Source organism: Excalfactoria chinensis, unplaced genomic scaffold (genome assembly GCF_039878825.1).
Source record: "Excalfactoria chinensis isolate bCotChi1 unplaced genomic scaffold, bCotChi1.hap2 Scaffold_325, whole genome shotgun sequence".
In the NCBI taxonomy this organism is placed as follows: Eukaryota; Metazoa; Chordata; class Aves; order Galliformes; family Phasianidae; genus Excalfactoria; species Excalfactoria chinensis.
The window spans coordinates 86,382-106,233 of NW_027315613.1; the positions used below are offsets into that span (position 1 = coordinate 86,382).

Sequence of the window (19,852 nt, forward strand, 5' to 3'; positions counted from 1 at the left end):
TGGGGTCATGGGTTACCTGGGGTCATCAGGGGTCATGGAGTCATAAGGTCATCTGGGGTCATCTGTTGGGGTCTATGGGGTTCTCTGGGGCCCTATGGGGGTCATATGACCCCATATCCACCCCATATCACCCTATACCCACCCTATATGGCCCCATATAGCCCATATCCCCCCCATAAGACCCCATAAGACCCCATATCCCCCCCTAAGACCCCATCTGACCCCATATCCCACCCCATAAGACCCCATCTGACCCCATATCCCCCCCCCATAAGACCCCATATCCCCCCCATAAGACCCCATCTGACCCCATATCCCCCCCCATAAGACCCCATATCCTTCCCATTTGACCCCATATCCCCCCATAATCCCCCCCCATATCACCCCATATCACCCCATATCACCCCATATCCCCCCCATAAGACCCCATATCCCCCTCTTATGACCCTATATGACCCCATAACCACCCTATATCACCCCATATCCACCCCACATCCCCCCGTATCACCACATATCACCCCATATCCCTTCATATCCCCTCCATATAGCCACATATCCTTCCCATATGACCCAATATGACCCCATATCCCCCATATCCCCCCCATATAACCCCATATCCCCCCTTACCCACCCCATATGACCCCATGTCCCCCCATATAACCCCATATCCCCCCCATATGACCCCATACCAACCCCATATAACCCCATACCCACCCCATAAGACCACATATCCCCTCCATATCACCCCATATCCCCCCCATATGACCACATATCCTTCCCATCTGACCCCATATCCCTCCCATAAGACCCCATAAGACCCCATATCGCCCTCATAAGACCCCATATCCCCCCCATAAGACCCCATAAGACCCCATATCCCCCCCATAAGACCCCATATCCCCCCCATAAGACCCCATAAGACCCCATCTGACCCCATATCCCCCCCATATCCCCCCCATAAGACCCCATATCCCCCCCATAAGACCCCATATCTCCCCCATCTGACCCCATATCCCTCCCATAAGACCCCATAAGACCCCATATCGCCCTCATAAGACCCCATATCCCCCCATAAGACCCCATCAGACCTCATATCCCCCCCCATAAGACCCCATCTGACCATATCCCCCGCATAAGACCCCATATCCCCCCCATAAGACCCCATAGGACCCCATATCCCACCCCCATAAGACCCCATCTGACCCAATAAGACCCCATCTGACCCCATATCCCCCCCATAAGACCCCATAAGTCCCCATATCCCCCCCATGAGACCCCATCTGACCCCATATCCCCCCCATAAGACCCCATAAGACCCCATCTGACCCCATAAGACCCATCTGACCCCATATCCCCCCCATCTGACCCATATCCCCCCCATAAGACCCCATCTGACCCCGTATCCCCCCACATATCCCCCCCATAAGACCCCATCTGTCCCCATATCCCCCCCATCTGACCCCATATCCCCCCATAAGACCCCATCTGACCCCATAAGGCCCCATCTGACCCCATATCCCCCCCATCTGACCCCATATCCCCACCATAAGACCCCATAAGACCCCATATCCCCCCATAAGACCCCATATCCCCCCCATAAGACCCCATAAGACCCCATAAGACCCCATATCCCCCCCATATCCCCCCCATAAGACCCCATATCCCCCCATAAGACCCCATAAGACCCCATATCCCCCCCATAAGACCCCATATCCCCCCCATAAGACCCCATAAGACCCCATCTGACCCCATATCCCCCCCATATCCCCCCCATAAGACCCCATATCCCCCCCATAAGACCCCATATCCCCCCCATAAGACCCCATATCTCCCCCATCTGACCCCATATCCCCCCCGTAAGACCCCATAAGACCCCATATCCCCCCCATAAGACCCCATATCCCCCCCATAAGACCCCATAAGACCCCATCTGACCCCATATCCCCCCCATATCCCCCCCATAAGACCCCATATCCCCCCCATAAGACCCCATATCCCCCCCATAAGACCCCATATCTCCCCATCTGACCCCATATCCCCCCCGTAAGACCCCATAAGACCCCATATCGCCCTCATAAGATCCCATATCCCCCCCATAAGACCCCATCTGACCCCATAGCCCCCCACAAGACCCCATCTGACCCCATAAGACCCCATCTGACCCCATATCCCCCCCATAAGACCCCATATCCCCCCCATCTGACCCCATATCCCCCCCATAAGACCCCATATCCCCCCCATAAGACCCCATAAAACCCCATAAGACCCCATATCCCCCCCATCTGACCCCATATCCCCCCCATAAGACCCCATCTGACCCCATATCCCCCCCATCTGACCCCATATCCCCCCCATAAGACCCCATATCCCCCCCATAAGACCCCATAAGACTCCATCTGACCCCATATCCCCCCCATATCCCCCCCATAAGACCCATATCCCCCCCATAAGACCCATAAGACCCCATATCCCCCCCATAAGACCCCATATCCCCCCCATAAGACCCCATAAGACTCCATCTGACCCCATATCCCCCCCATATCCCCCCCATAAGACCCCATATCCCCCCATAAGACCCCATATCTCCCCCATCTGACCCATATCCCCCCGTAAGACCCCATAAGACCCCATATCGCCCTCATAAGACCCCATATCCCCCCCATAAGACCCCATCTGACCCCATAGCCCCCCTCATAAGACCCCATCTGACCCCATATCCCCCCCATAAGACCCCATATCCCCCCCATAAGACCCCATATCCCCCCCATCTGACCCCATATCCCCCCCATAAGACCCCATAAGACCCCATAAGACCCCATATCCCCCCCATCTGACCCCATATCCCCCATATCCCCCCCATCTGACCCCATATCCCCCCCATAAGACCCCATCTGACCCCATATCCCCCCCATCTGACCCCATATCCCCCCCATAAGACCCCATCTGACCCCATATCCCCCCCATCTGACCCCATATCCCCCCCCCAGACCCACTTCATGCAATGCACCCACCACAACGTGGAGTTCGAGGGCATCGACTGCGAGATCTTTGAGTCCCCCGTCCCCATGACCATGGCCTTGTCCGTCCTCGTCACCATCGAGATGTGCAACGCCCTCAACAGGTTTGGGATGGGGGGAGACGGCCCCATAAACACCCCATTAAAACCCCATAGGGATCCCATAGGGGCCCATTGAGATCCATTGAGTTCCATTGAGTTCCATTGAGGTTCCATTGAGATCCATTGAGTTCCATTGAGCCCCATTGAGTCCCATTGAGTCCCATTGAGTCCCATTGAGCCCCATTGAGTCCCATTGAGCCCCATTAAGCCCCATTGAGCCCCATTGAGCCCCATTGAGTCCCATTGAGTCCCATTGAGCCCATTGAGCCCCATTGAGTCCCATTGAGCCCCATTGAGTCCCATTGAGTCCCATTGAGCCCCATTGAGCCCCATTGAGCCCCATTGAGCCCCATTGAGATCCATTGAGCCCCATTGAGTCCCATTGAGCCCCATTGAGTCCCATTGAGCCCCATTGAGTTCCATTGAGCCCCATTGAGTCCCACTGAGCCCCATTGAGTCCCATTGAGTCCCATTGTGATCCATTGAGCCCCATTGAGATCCATTGAGCCCCATTGAGTCCCATTGAGCCCCATTGAGCCCCATTGAGATCCATTGAGCCCCATTGAGCCCCATTGAGTCCCATTGAGCCCCATTGAGTCCCATTGAGATCCATTGAGTCCCATTGAGTCCCATTGAGTCCCATTGAGTCCCATTGAGTCCCACTGAGCCCCATTGAGCCCCTTTGAGCCCCATTGAGTCCCATTGAGTCCCATTGAGTCCCATTGAGTCCCACTGATCCCCATTGAGTCCCATTGAGCCCCATTGAGCCCCATTGAGTCCCATTGAGCCCCATTGAGTCCCATTGAGTCCCATTGAGATCCATTGAGTCCCATTGAGTCCCATTGAGTCCCATTAAGCCCCATTGAGCACCATTGAGCCCCATTGAGTCCCATTGAGTCCCACTGAGCCCCATTGAGTCCCATTGAGCCCCATTGAGTCCCATTGAGTCCCATTGACTCCCATTGAGCCCCATTGAGATCCATTGAGTCCATTGAGTCCCATTGAGTCCCATTGAGTCCCATTGAGTCCCATTGAGTTCCATTGAGATCCATTGAGTCCCATTGAGTCCCATTGAGATCCATTGAGTCCCATTGAGTCCCATTGAGTCCCATTGAGTCCCATTGAGCACCATTGAGCCCCATTGAGTCCCATTGAGATCCATTGAGTCCCATTGAGTCCCATTGAGCCCCATTGAGTTCCATTGAGTTCCATTGAGTCCCATTGAGTCCCATTGAGCCCCATTGAGTTCCATTGAGTCCCATTGAAGCCCCATTGAGTCCCATTGAGCCCCATTGAGTCCCATTGAGTCCCATTGAGTCCCATTGAGCCCCATTGAGCCCCATTGAGCCCCATTGAGTCCCATTGAGCCCCATTGAGTCCCATTGAGGTCCCATTGAGTCCCATTGAGATCCATTGAGCCCCATTGAGCCCCATTGAGATCCATTGAGCCCCATTGAGTCCCATTGAGCCCCATTGAGTTCCATTGAGTCCCATTGAGTCCCATTGAGTCCCATTGAGCCCCATTGAGTCCCATTGAGCCCCATTGAGTCCCATTGAGATCCATTGAGTCCCATTGAGTCCCATTGAGACCCATTGAGTCCCATTGAGCCCCACTGAGCCCCATTGAGCCCCATTGAGTCCCATTGAGTCCCATTGAGTCCCATTGAGCCCCATTGAGTCCCACTGAGTCCCACTGAGCCCCATTAAGTCCCGTTGAGTCCCATTGAGCCCCATTGAGTCCCATTGAGTCCATTGAGATCCATTGAGATCCATTGAGTCCCATTGAGCCCCATTGAGTCCCATTGACCCCATTGAGCCCATTGAGCCCCATTGAGATCCATTGAGCCCCATTGAGTCCCATTGAGCCCCATTGAGCCCCATTGAGCCCCATTGAGTCCCATTGAGATCCATTGAGATCCACTGAGCCCCATTGAGTCCCATTGAGCCCCATTGAGCACCATTGAGCAACATTGAGCCCCATTGAGTCCCATTGAGTCCCATTGAGTCCCATTGAGCCCCATTGAGTCCCATTGAGTCCCATTGAGATCCATTGAGTCCCATTGAGCCCCATTGAGCCCCATTGAGCCCCATTGAGCCCCATTGAGATCCATTGAGTCCCATTGAGTCCCATTGAGACCCATTGACCTCATTGAGCTCCATTGACCCCATTTCTTCGCCTTTTGACCTTCACCTTTTGACCCCGTGACCCTTGTGTGACCCCCCGACAGCCTATCTGAGAACCAATCCCTGCTGAGGATGCCCCCGTGGGTCAACATCTGGCTGCTGGGCTCCATCTGCCTCTCCATGTCGCTGCACTTTGTCATCCTATACGTCGACCCACTGCCGGTAAGGGGTCCTATGGGGTCCTATGGGGTCCTATGGGGTCCTATGGGGTCATATGGGGTCCTATGGGGTCCTTATGGGGTCCTATGGGGTCCTATGGGGTCCTATGGGGTCCTATGGGTCATATGGGGTCATATGGGGTCATATGGGGTCAAATGGGGTCATATGGGGTCATATGGGGGTCCTATGGGGTCATATGGAGTCCTATGGGGTCCTTATGGGGTAATAAGGGGTCCTATGGGGTCCTATGGGGTCATACGGGGTCATACGGGGTCCTATGGGGTCCTATGGGGTCATATGGGGTCATATGGGGTCACTGGGGGTCAAATGGGGTCATATGGGGTCCTATGGAGTCCTATGGGGTCCTATGGGGTCCTATGGGGTCATATGGGGTCATATGGGGTCATATGGGGTCATATGGGGTCATATGGGGTCAAATGGGGTCATAAGAGGTCATATGGTTTCATATGGGGTCCTATGGGGTCCTATGGGGTCATAAGGGGTCATAAGGGGTTCATATGGGGTCATATGGGGTCACTGGGGGGTCATTGGGGCCGGGGGTCATGAGAGGTTACAAGAGGTCACGCGGGGGGATCACTGGGGGTGAAATGGGGGATATGGGGGGATTATGGGGTCAGGTAGAGGGATATGGGGTCAAAAAGGGTCATAAGGGGTCTGTGGGGTTCTATGGGTCTCTATGGGTCCCTATGGGGCTCTATGGGTCTCTATCGGTCTTTATGGGTCTCTATGGGTCTCTATGGGGCTCTATGTGTCTCTATGTGTCTCTATGGGGTCTCTATGGGTCTCTATGGGGTCTCTATGGGTCTCTATGGGACTCTGTGGGTCTCTATGGGGTCTCTTTGGGTCCCTATGGGTCTCTTTGGGTCTCTACGGGTCTCTATGGGTCTCTATGGGTCCCTATGGGTCTCTATGGGTCTCTATGGGTCTCTATGGGGCTCTGTGGGTCTCTATGGGGTCTCTTTGGGTCCCTATGGGTCTCTTTGGGTCTCTACGGGTCTCTATGGGTCTCTATGGGTCTCTATGGGATCTATGGGGTCTCTATGGGGTCTCTATGAGTCTCTATGTGTCTCTATGGGTCTCTATGGGGTCTCTATGGGTCTCTATGGGTCTATGGGGGTGACTTATGGGGCCGGCGTTCCCTCCCCGCAGATGATCTTCAAGCTGACCCATTTGGACCTCGCTCATTGGCTGGTTGTCCTGCGCATCTCCTTTCCCGTCATCCTATTGGACGAGGCGCTCAAATTCGTCGCCCGCAATTACTTGGAGGGTAAGTTTTAAGCCCCGCCCCCTTCCCCCCCCCCCCTTTCCGATGACGTCATCAACAGCCAATGACGTCGTGGACGCCCGATGATGACGTCATCGTCAAGCGATGATGACGTCATTCTTGGAGCCTGATGATGTCATCGCTGATCTCTCGGTCCCCATTGATCCCATTGACCCCATTGACCCCATTGACCCCATTGATGACCCTATTGACCCCATTGACCCCATTGACGACCCCATTGACCCCATTGATGGCCCCATTGACCCCATTGATGGCCCCATTGACCCATTGACCCCATTGACCCCATTGACCCCATTGATGACCCCATTGATCCCATTGACCCCATTGACCCCATATTGACCCCATATCCACCCCATTGACCCCATTGACCCCATTGATCCATTGACCCCATTGATGACCCCATTGATCCATTGACCCCATTGACCCCATTTACCCCATTGCCCCATTGATGTCCCCATTGACCCCATTGACCCCATTGACCCAATGATGACCCCATTTACCCCATTGACCCCATTGACCCCATTGATGATCCCATTGATCCCATTGACCCCATTGATCCCATTGACCCCATTGACCCCATTGGCCCCATTGACCCCATTGACCCCATTGATCCCATTGATGTCCCCATTGACCCCATTGATGACCCCTTTGACCCCATTGATGACCCTATTGACTCCATTGACCCCATTGATCCCATTGGCCCCATTGGCCCCATTGACCCCATTGATGACCCTATTGACTCCATTGACCCCATTGACCCCATTGGCCCCATTGACCCCATATCCACCTCATTGACCCCATTGACCCTATTGACCCCATTGACCCCATTGATGACCCCATTGATCCCATTGACCCCATTGATCCCATAGACCCCATTGACCCCATTGACCCCATTGACCCCATTGATCCCATTGACCCCATTGATGACCCCATTGATCCCATTGACCCCATTGACCCCATTTACCCCATTGGCCCATTGATGACCCCATTGACCCCATTGATGACCCTATTGACCCTATTGACCCCATTGACCCCATTGATGACCCTATTGACCCCATTGATCCCATTGACCACATTGACCCCATTGACCCCATTGACCCCATATTGACCCCATTGGCCCCATATTGACCCCATATCCACCCCATTGACCCCATTGACCCCATTGACCCATTGACCCCATTGATGACCCTATTGACTCCATTGACCCCATTGACCCCATTGACCCCATATTGACCCATATCCACCTCATTGACCCCATTGACCCTATTGACGCCATTGACCCCATTGATGACCCCATTGATCCCATTGACCCCATTGACCCCATTGACCCCATTGACCCCATTGATGACCCTATTGACCCCATTGATGACCCTATTGACCCTATTGACCCCATTGACCCCATTGATGACCCTATTGACCCCATTGATCCCATTGACCACATTGACCCCATTGACCCCATTGACCCCATATTGACCCCATTGGCCCCATTGACCCCATTGACCCCATTGATCTCATTGGCCCCATTGATGACCCCATTGACCACATTGACCCCATTGACCCCATTGACCCCATATTGACCAAATATCCACCCCATTGACCCCATTGACCCCATTGATCCCATTGACCCCATTGATGACCCCATTGGCCCCATTGACCCCATTGACCCCATTGACCCCATTGACCCCATTGATGACCCTATTGAGCCCATTGATGACCCCATTGACCCCATTGGCCCCATTGACCCCATTGATGACCCTTTTGAGCCCATTGACCCCATTGACCCCAGTGACCCCATTGATGACCCCATTGATCCCATTGACCCCATTGGCCCCATTGACCCCATTGACCCCATTGATCCCATTGATCCCATTGATGACCCCTTTGACCCCATTGACCTCATATTGACCCCATATCCACCCCATTGACCCCATTGGCCCCATTGACCCCATTGACCCCATTGACCCCATTGACCCCATTGATCCCATTGACCCCATTGACCACATTGATGACTTCATTGACCCCATTGACCCCATTGACCCCATTGATGACCCCATTGACTCCATTGATGACCCCATTGACTCCATTGACCCTGTATCCACCCCATTGACCCCATTGACCCCATATCCCACCCACTGACCCCGCTGGTGTCCCCATTGACCCCATATCCACCCCACTGATCCCATATCCCCTTCACTGACCCCATACCACCCCCATTGACCCCATATCCCCCAATTGACCCCATCATGACCTCATAACGACCCCATCATGACCCCATTATAACCCCATACTGACCCCATATCCCATCATGACCCCATACTGACCCCATATCCCATCATGACCCCATACTGACCCCATATCCCATCATGACCCCATTATAACCCCATATCCCATCATGACCCATTACAACCCATTATGACCCCATACTGACCCCATATCCCATCATGACCCCATTATAACCCCATGATAACCCCATACCCCATCACGACCCCATATCCCATCATGACCCCATACTGACCCCATATCCCATCATGACCCTATACTGACCCCATATCCCACCATGACCCCATTGTGATCCCATTATATCCCATCATGACCCCATAACGACCCCATACCCCATCATGACCCCATTATGACCCCATCATGACCCCATATCCCATCATGACCCCATTATAACCCCATACTGACCCCATATCCCATCATGACCCCATTGTGACCCCATTATAACCCATCATGACCCCATACTGACCCCATATCCCGTCATGACCCCATTGTGATCCCATTATAACCCCATATCCCATCATGACCCCATCATGACCCCATTATGACCCCATACTGACCCCATATCCCATCATGACCCCATCATGACCCCATTATAACCCCATATCCCATCATGACCCATTATATCCCATTATGACCCCATACTGACCCCATATCCCACCATGACCCTATACTGACCCCATACTCCATACTGACCCCATTATGACCCCATTATAACCCCATACCCCATCATGACCCCATTGCAACCCACCATGACCCCATACTGACCCCATACCCCATCATGACCCCATTATATCCCCATACTGACCCCATATCCCATCATGACCCCATACTGACCCCATTATATCCCATCATGACCCCATAACGACCCCATATCCCATCACGACCCCATAATGACCCCATAACGACCCCATATCCCATCATGACCCCATCATGACCCCATCATGACCGCATTATGACCCCATTCTGACCCCATATCCCATCATGACCCCATTGTGACCCCATTATAACCCATCATGACCCCATACTGACCCCATATCCCATCATGACCCCATAACGACCCCATATCCCATCATGACCCCATCATGACCCCATTATAACCCCATATCCCATCATGACCCATTATATCCCATTATGACCCCATACTGACCCCATATCCCACCATGACCCTATACTGACCCCATACTCCATACTGACCCCATTATGACCCCATTATAACCCCATACCCCATCATGACCCCATTGCAACCCACCATGACCCCATACTGACCCCATACCCCATCATGACCCCATTATATCCCCATACTGACCCCATATCCCATCATGACCCCATACTGACCCCATTATATCCCATCATGACCCCATAACGACCCCATATCCCATCATGACCCCATTATGACCCCATACTGACCCCATATCCCACCATGACCCCATTATGACCCCATACTGACCCCATATCCCATCATGACCCCATTATAACCCCATAACGACCCCATATCCATTCATGACCCCATAACGACCCCATATCCCATCATGACCCCATCATGACCCCATACTGACCCCATTCTGACCCCATATCCCATCATGACCCCATTGTGACCCCATTACAACCCATTATGACCCCATACTGACCCCATATCCCACCATGACCCCATACTGACCCCATTATAACCCATCATGACCCCATAACGACCCCATATCCCATCATGACCCCATCATGACCCCATATCCACCCCATCATGACCCCATATCCCACCATGACCCCATCATGACCCCATCATGACCCCATATCCCATCATGACCCCATTATAACCCCATATCCCATCATGACCCATTACAACCCATTATGACCCCATACTGACCCCATATCCCATCATGACCCCATTATAACCCCATTAAAACCCCATTATAACCCCATTCTGACCCCATATCCCATCATGACCCCATACTGACCCCATTATAACCCATCATGACCCCATCATGACCCCATTATAACCCCATTATGACCCCATATCCCATCATGACCCCATTATAACCCCATATCCCATCATGACCCCATTATAACCCCATTATGACCCCATATCCCATCATGACCCCATCATGACCCCATAACGACCCCATACCCCATCATGACCCCATTATGACCCCATCATGACCCCATCATGACCCCACACTGACCCCATATCCCATCATGACCCCATAATGACCCCATACTGACCCCATTCTGACCCCATATCCCATCATGACCCCATTGTGACCCCATTACAACCCATTATGACCCCATACTGACCCCATATCCCATCATGACCCCATAATGACCCCATAACAACCCCATATCCCATCACGACCCCATATCCCATCATGACCCCATTGTGATCCCATATCCCATTATGACCCCATACTGACCCCATATCCCATCATGACCCCATAACGACCCCATATCCCATCATGACCCCATCATAACCCCATTAAAACCCCATTATAACCCCATTCTGACCCCATATCCCATCATGACCCCATTAAAACCCCATTATAACCCCATACTGACCCCATATCCCACCATGACCCCATTGTGACCCCATTATAACCCATCATGACCCCATAACGACCCCATATCCCCCTCACAGCGTAACTCCGCCTCCCTCCGTTGACCCCACAGCGACCTCTGAGGTACCCACTGACCCCATTGTCACCCCATAACCCCATTGGGACCCTATAATGACCCCATAACCCTCATTGTGACCCCATTGTGACCCCATAACCCCATTACTACCCCATTGTGGCCCCATAAACCCCATAGCCACCCCATTAACCCCATATCTACCCCATAACCCCATAGTGACCCCATAAACCCCATAACCCCATAGTGACCCTATAAGGACCCCATAGTGACCCCATAACCCCATAGTGACCCTATATGGGCCCCATAGCGACCCCATAACCCCATAGTGACCCTATATGGGCCCCATAGCGACCCTATAACCCCATAGTGACCCCATAAACCCCATAACCCTATAGTGATCCCATAGTGACCCCTATAACCCCATAGTGACCCTATAAGGACCCCATTGTCACCCCATAACCCCATAGTGACCCTATAAGGGCCCCATAGTGACCCCATAACCCCATAGTGATCCCATAAACCCCATAACCCCATTGGGACCCTAAAAAGACCCCGTAGTGACCCCATAAACCCCATAACCCTATAGAGACCCTATAAGGGCCCCATAAACCCCATAACGCCATAGTGACCCTATAAGGGCCCCATAGCCCCATTGGGACCCCATAACCCTCAATGTAACCCCATAGTGACCCCATAACCCCATAGTGACCCCATAAACCCCATAACCCCATAGTGACCCTATAAGGGCCCCATAGCCCCATTGGGACCCCATAACCCTCAATGTAACCCCATAGCGACCCCATAACCCCATAGTGACCCCATAACCCCATAGTGACCCCATAACCCCATAGCGACCCCATAGTGACCCCATAAACCCCATAACCCCATAGTGACCCTATAAGGGCCCCATAGCGACCCCATAACCCCATAGTGATCCCACAGTGACCCCATTAACCCCATAGTGACCCTATAAGGGCCCCATAAACCCCATAACCCTATAGTGACCCTATAAGGGCCCCATAACCCCATAGTGACCCCATAAACCCCATAACCCCATAATGACCCTATAAGGACCCCATAGTGACCCCATAACCCCATAGTGACCCTATAATGGCCCCATAGAGGCCCCATAACCCCATAGCGACCCCATAACCCCATAGTGACCCTATAAGGGCCCCATAACCCCATAGTGACCCTATAGTGACCCCATAACCCCATAGTGGCCCTATAAGGCCCCCATAGCGGCCCCATAACCCCCTATTTATCCCATTGACCCCATAACCCCATAGTGACCCTATAAGGCCCCCATAGTGACCCCATAACCCTCATTGTAACCCCATAAACCCCATAACCCCATAGCGACCCCATAACCCCATAGTGACCCCATAACCCCATAGTGACCCTATGTTGGCCCCATAGCAGCCCCATAAACCCCATAACCCCATAGTGACCCCATAAACCCCATAACCCCATAGTGACCCTATAATGGCCCCATAGCGGCCCCATAACCCCATAGTGACCCCATAAACCCCATAACCCCATAGTGACCCTATAATGACCCCATAGGGACCCCATAAACCCCATAACCCCATAGTGACCCTATAAGGGCCCCATAAATCCCATAACCCCATAGTGACCCCATAACCCCATAGCGACCCTATAAGGACCCCATAACCCCATTGGGACCCCATAACCCCATAGCGACCCCATAACCCCATAGTGACCCCATAACCCCATAGCGACCCCATAGTGACCCTATAAGGACCCCATAACCCCATAACCCCATAGTGACCCTATGTTGGCCCCATAGCAGCCCCATAAACCCCATAACCCCATAGTGACCCCATAAACCCCATAACCCCATAGTGACCCCATAACCCCATAGTGACCCTATAAGGGCCCCATTGGGACCCCATAACCCTCATTGTAACCCCATAACCCCATAACCCCATAGTGACCCTATATGGCCCCATAGTGACCCCATAACCCCACAGTGACCCCATAACCCCATAGCGACCCCATAACCCCATAGTGACCCTATAAGGGCCCCATAGCGACCCCATAACCCCATAGTGACCCTATAAGGACCCCATAACCCCATTGGGACCCCATAACCCCATAGCGACCCCATAACCCCATAGTGACCCCATAACCCCATAGTGACCCTATAAGGACCCCATAACCCCATTGGGACCCCATAACCCCATAGCGACCCCATAACCCCATAGTGACCCCATAACCCCATAGTGACCCTATAAGGACCCCATAACCCCATTGGGACCCCATAACCCCATAGCGACCCCATAACCCCATAGCGACCCCATAACCCCATAGTGACCCTATAAGGGCCCCATAGCGACCCCATAACCCCATAGTGACCCTATAAGGACCCCATAACCCCATTGGGACCCCATAACCCCATAGCGACCCCATAGTGACCCCATAAACCCCATAACCCCATAGTGACCCTATAAGGGCCCCATAGCGACCCCATAACCCCATAGTGATCCCACAGTGACCCCATTAACCCCATAGTGACCCTATAAGGGCCCCATAAACCCCATAACCCTATAGTGACCCTATAAGGGCCCCATAACCCCATAGTGACCCCATAAACCCCATAACCCCATAGTGACCCTATAAGGACCCCATAGCGACCCCATAACCCCATAGTGACCCTATAATGGCCCCATAGAGGCCCCATAACCCCATAGCGACCCCATAACCCCATAGTGACCCTATAAGGGCCCCATAACCCCATAGTGACCCTATAGTGACCCCATAACCCCATAGTGGCCCTATAAGGCCCCCATAGCGGCCCCATAACCCCCTATTTATCCCATTGACCCCATAACCCCATAGTGACCCTATAAGGACCCCATAACCCCATAGTGACCCTATAAGGCCCCCATAGTGACCCCATAACCCTCATTGTAACCCCATAAACCCCATAACCCCATAGCGACCCCATAACCCCATAGTGACCCCATAACCCCATAGTGACCCTATGTTGGCCCCATAGCAGCCCCATAAACCCCATAACCCCATAGTGACCCCATAGCGACCCTATAACCCCATAGTGACCCTATAAGGACCCCATAACCCCATTGGGACCCCATAACCCCATAGCGACCCCATAACCCCATTGGGACCCTATAAGGACCCCATAGAGACCCCATAACCCCATAGTGACCCCATAACCCTCATTGTGACCCCATAAACCCCATAACCCCATAGTGACCCTATAAGGGCCCCATAGCCCCATTGGGACCCCATAACCCTCAATGTAACCCCATAGCGACCCCATAACCCCATAGTGACTCCATAACCCTCATTGTGACCCCATAAACCCCATAACCCCATAGCGACCCCATAACCCCATAGTGACCCCATAACCCCATAGTGACCCTATAATGGCCCCATAGCGGCCCCATAAACCCCATAACCCCATAGTGACCCCATAGCAACCCCATAACCCCATTGGGACCCTATTGTGACCCCATAACCCCATAGTGACCCTATAATGGCCCCATAGCAGCCCCATAAACCCCATAACCCCATAGTGACCCCATAACCCCATAGCGACCCCATAGTGACCCTATAATGGCCCCATAAACCCCATAACCCCATAGTGACCCTATAAGGGCCCCATAGCGACCCCGTAACCCCATAGCGACCCCATAACCCCATAGCGACCCCATAAACCCCATAACCCCATAGTGACTCTATAAGGGCCCCATAGTGACCCCATAACCCTCATTGTAACCCCATAAACCCCATAACCCCATAGCGACCCCATAACCCCATAGTGACCCCATAACCCCATAGTGACCCTATGTTGGCCCCATAGCAGCCCCATAAACCCCATAACCCCATAGTGACCCCATAGCGACCCTATAACCCCATAGTGACCCTATAAGGACCCCATAACCCCATTGGGACCCCATAACCCCATAGCGACCCCATAACCCCATTGGGACCCTATAAGGACCCCATAGAGACCCCATAACCCCATAGTGACCCCATAACCCTCATTGTGACCCCATAAACCCCATAACCCCATAGTGACCCTATAAGGGCCCCATAGTGACCCCATAACCCCATAGTGACCCCATAACCCCATAGCGACCCCATAACCCCATAGTGACCCTATAAGGACCCCATAACCCCATTGGGACCCCATAACCCCATAGCGACCCCATAACCCCATAGTGACCCCATAACCCCATAGTGACCCTATAATGGCCCCATAAACCCCATAACCCCATAGTGACCCCATAATGGCCCCATAGCGGCCCCATAACCCCCTATTTACCCCACAGGCGACGCTGAGGACGCCCGGAAGAAGCGGAAGTGACCCCATAGACAAGAAGCCCTAATACAACCCGCTATGGGGCTGCCCCACATTGCTATGGGGCGGCCCTACAACAACCCCGCACTTATGGGGCGGCCCTATAACAAAAACCCCCCATAGGATCCGCTTATTTATTGCCAATAAAGGGAAACCCCAAACCCGAACCCATAAGCTTCATTCTATGGGGCTGGACCCACATCTATGGGGCTGGACCCACATCTATGGGGTGACCAACATCTATGGGGCTGACCCACACTTATGGGGCTGACCCACATCTATGGGGCTGGACCCACATCTATGGGGCTGGACCTGGGGCTGCATCACACTTATGGGGTGACCCACATTAATGGGGCTGACCCACACTTATGGGGTGACCCACACTTATGGGGCTGACCCACACTTATGGGGTGACCCACACTTATGGGGCTGACCCACATTAAAGGGGCTAACCCACATCTATGGGGTGACCCACATCTATGGGGTGACCCACATTAATGGGGCTGACCCACACTTATGGGGTGGACCCACACTTATGGGGTGACCCACATCTATGGGGCTGACCCACACTTATGGGGCTGGACCCACACTTATGGGGTGACCCACATCTATGGGGCTGCATCACACTTATGGGGCTGGACCCACATCTATGGGGCTGACCCACATCTATGGGGTGACCCACATCTATGGGGCTGACCCACACTTATAAGGCTGACCCACACTTATGGGGCTGACCCACACTTATGGGGTGACCCACATTAATGGGGCTGACCCACATCTATGGGGCTGGACCCACACTTATGGGGCTGACCCACATTAATGGGGCTGACCCACACTTATGGGGTGACCCACATCTATGGGGCTGACCCACATTAATGGGGCTGACCCACACTTATGGGGCTGACCCACACTTATGGGGCTGCAGGGCTCTGCCCCACACACCCCGCCCCACACATCCGGGTTCCTCCCCGCCCCCCATAGGCGGAGCTATGGGGCAGCCCCCCTCCCCCCCTTAACCCCCTATTGCCCCATAGCTCAGTCTGAAGGTCAGAGGGGGCTGGGACCCACAGCTCTGCCCCATAGCGCCGGGATCAGCCCCATAGAGGTGAGTTCTGCCCCATAGCACTGAGCTCTGCCCCATAGCGCTGAGCTCTGCCCCATAGAGGTGAGTTCTGCCCCATAGCACTGAGCTCTGCCCCATAGCGCTGAGTTCTGCCCCATAGCGCTGAGTTCTGCCCCATAGCACTGAGTTCTGCCCCACAGCGCTGAGTTCTGCCCCATAGCACTGAGCTCTGCCCCATAGAGGTGAGTTCTGCCCCATAGCGCTGAGCTCTGCCCCATAGCGCTGAGCTCTGCCCCATAGCACTGAGCTCTGCCCCATAGCGCTGAGCTCTGCCCCATAGAGGTGAGTTCTGCCCCATAGCACTGAGCTCTGCCCCATAGCGCTGAGCTCTGCCCCATAGCACTGAGCTCTGCCCCATAGCGCTGAGCTCTGCCCCATAGAGGTGCGTTCTGCCCCATAGCGCTGAGCTCTGCCCCATAGCGCTGAGCTCTGCCCCATAGATGTGGGTCCGGGATGGGGACGTGGAGGTTTTGGGGTGGACTTTGGACCCTCATTGATGTGGGGTGGGGGATGGGAGGAGGGGGATGGGGGGCAAAGGGCTGATGTGGGGCTGATATGGGGCTGATATGGGGCTGATATGGGGCTGATGTGGGGCCGGGACCCCACGGATCTATGGGGTGGGATTCAGGTTTGGACCCCCAGATCTATGGGGCTGGATTGGGGTCAGGAGTCCCAGATCTATGGGGCCAGGAGACCTAGATCTATGGGTGTGGGACCCCCAGATCTATGGGCAGGATTGGGGTCAGGAGACCCAGATCTATGGGGTGAGGACCCACAGATCTATAGGGTGAGACCCCCAGATCTATGGGGTGAGACTCCAGATCTATGGAGCAGGATTAGGGCAAGGACCCCCAGATCTATGGGGCAGGACTGGGGGAGGAGCCCCAGATCTATGGGGTGAGACTGGGGTCAGGAGTCCCAGATCTATGGGGCAGGATTGGGGTCGGGAGACCCAGATCTATGGGGCTGGGACCCCTCAGATCTATGGGGCTGGATTGGGTCCGGGACCCACAAATCTATGGGGTGGGATTGGGGTCAGGACCCCCAGATCTATGGGGAGAGGAACCCTCATATCTATGGGGCTGGATTGGGATTAGGGCAGCCAAATCTATGGGGTGAGACCCCCAGGTCTATGGGGCAGGATTTGGGTCAGGACCCTCATATCTATGGGGCTGGGACCCCAAGATCTATGGGGTGGGATTGGGGTCGGGACCCTCATATCTATGGGGCTGGGACCCCCAGATCTATGGGGCAAGATTGGGGTCTGGAGACCCAGATCTATGGGGCAGGATTGGGGTCGGGACCCTCATATCTATGGGGCTGGGACCCCCAGATCTATCGGGCAGGACTGGGGTCAGAAGTCCCAAATCTATGGGGCTGGGAACCCTCAGATCTATGGGGCAGGACTGGGGTCTGGAACCCCAGATCTATGGGGCAGGACTGGGGTCTGGAACCCCAGATCTATGGGGCAGGATTTGGGTCAGGACCCCCAGATCTATGGGGCTGGATTGGGGTCAGAAGTCCCAGATCTATGGGGCTGGGACCCCCAGATCTATGGGGTGGGATTGGGGTCAGGACCCTCATATCTATGGGGCCAGGAGACCTAGATCTATGGGGCTGGGACCCCCAGATCTATGGGGCAAGATTGGGGTCTGGAGACCCAGATCTATGGGGCAGGATTGGGGTTGGGACCCTCATATCTATGGGGCTGGGACCCCCAGATCTATGGGGCAGGACTGGGGTCAGAAGTCCCAAATCTATGGGGCTGGGACCCCTCAGATCTATGGGGCAGGATTGGGGGAGGAGCCCCAGATCTATGGGGCAGGATTTGGGTCGGGACCCTCATATCTATGGGGCTGGGACCCCCAGATCTATGGGGTGGGATTGGGGTCAGGACCCTCATATCTATGGGGCCAGGAGACCTAGATCTATGGGGCTGGGACCCCCAGATCTATGGGGCAAGATTGGGGTCTGGAGACCCAGATCTATGGGGTGGGATTGGGGTCGGGACCCTCATATTTATGGGGCTGGGACCCCCAGATCTATGGGGCGGGATTGGGGTCAGGACCCTCATATCTATGGGGCCAGGAGACCTAGATCTATGGGGCTGGGACCCCCAGATCTATGGGGTGGGATTGGGGTCAGGACCCCTGGATCTATGGGGTGGGATTGGGGTCAGGAGACCCAGATCTATGGGGCTGGATTGGGGTCGGGACCCTCATATCTATGGAGCTGGGACCCCCAGATCTATGGGGTGGGATTGGGGTCTGGAGACCCAGATCTATGGGGCAGCTGTGGGGCTGGGACCTCTGGATCTATGGGGTGGAATTGGGGTCAGGACCCACAAATCTATGGGGCTGGACCCCCAGATCTATAGGGTGAGACTCCTAGATCTATGGGGCTGGATCGGGGTCAGGACCCCCAAATCTATGGGGTGAGATTGGGGTCAGGACCCACAGATCTATGGGGCTGGGACCCTCAGATCTATGGGATGAGGACCCCTAGATCTATGGGGTGGGATTGGGGTCAGACCCCCAGATCTATGGGGCAGGATTGGGGTCAGGAGACCCAGATCTATGGGGCAGGATTAGGGCAAGGAGCCCTGGATCTATGGGGCTGGATTGGGGTCGGGACCCCCAATGGCACCCCTGTGACCAATGACGTCATCATGAGCAGCACCTCCAACATGGCTGACACCAAGATGGCCGACAG

At 54.2% G+C, this 19,852-nt stretch overlaps 1 protein-coding gene across 2 annotated transcripts; it reads left to right on the top strand.

Annotated features, from left to right (window-relative positions):
• The first annotated feature begins 2,992 nt into the window (after nt 1-2,992).
• On the top strand, nt 2,993-16,175 carry LOC140264837 (sarcoplasmic/endoplasmic reticulum calcium ATPase 1-like). Of its 2 annotated transcripts, XM_072360739.1 has the most exons (5): nt 2,993-3,121; nt 5,347-5,464; nt 6,632-6,749; nt 11,671-11,713; nt 15,989-16,175. In XM_072360739.1, the coding sequence occupies exons 1-4, from the start codon at nt 2,997-2,999 to the stop codon at nt 11,673-11,675; spliced, it is 366 nt and encodes a 121-aa protein (XP_072216840.1). In that variant the 5' UTR covers nt 2,993-2,996; the 3' UTR covers nt 11,676-11,713; nt 15,989-16,175. The 2 variants fall into 2 exon arrangements, with proteins under 2 accessions (XP_072216840.1, XP_072216839.1); XM_072360738.1 differs by lacking the exon at nt 11,671-11,713.
• The last annotated feature ends 3,677 nt before the right edge of the window (nt 16,176-19,852 follow it).

Coding starts and splice junctions, on each gene's coding strand:
- LOC140264837 (XM_072360738.1), top strand. CDS start 2,997: ATGCAATGCACCCACCACAACGTGGAGTTCGAGGGCATCGACTGCGAG. Junction 3,122..5,346: donor ATGTGCAACGCCCTCAACAG/GTTTGGGATGGG, acceptor ACCCCCCGACAG/CCTATCTGAGAACCAATCCC. Junction 6,750..15,988: donor CGCCCGCAATTACTTGGAGG/GTAAGTTTTAAG, acceptor TTTACCCCACAG/GCGACGCTGAGGACGCCCGG.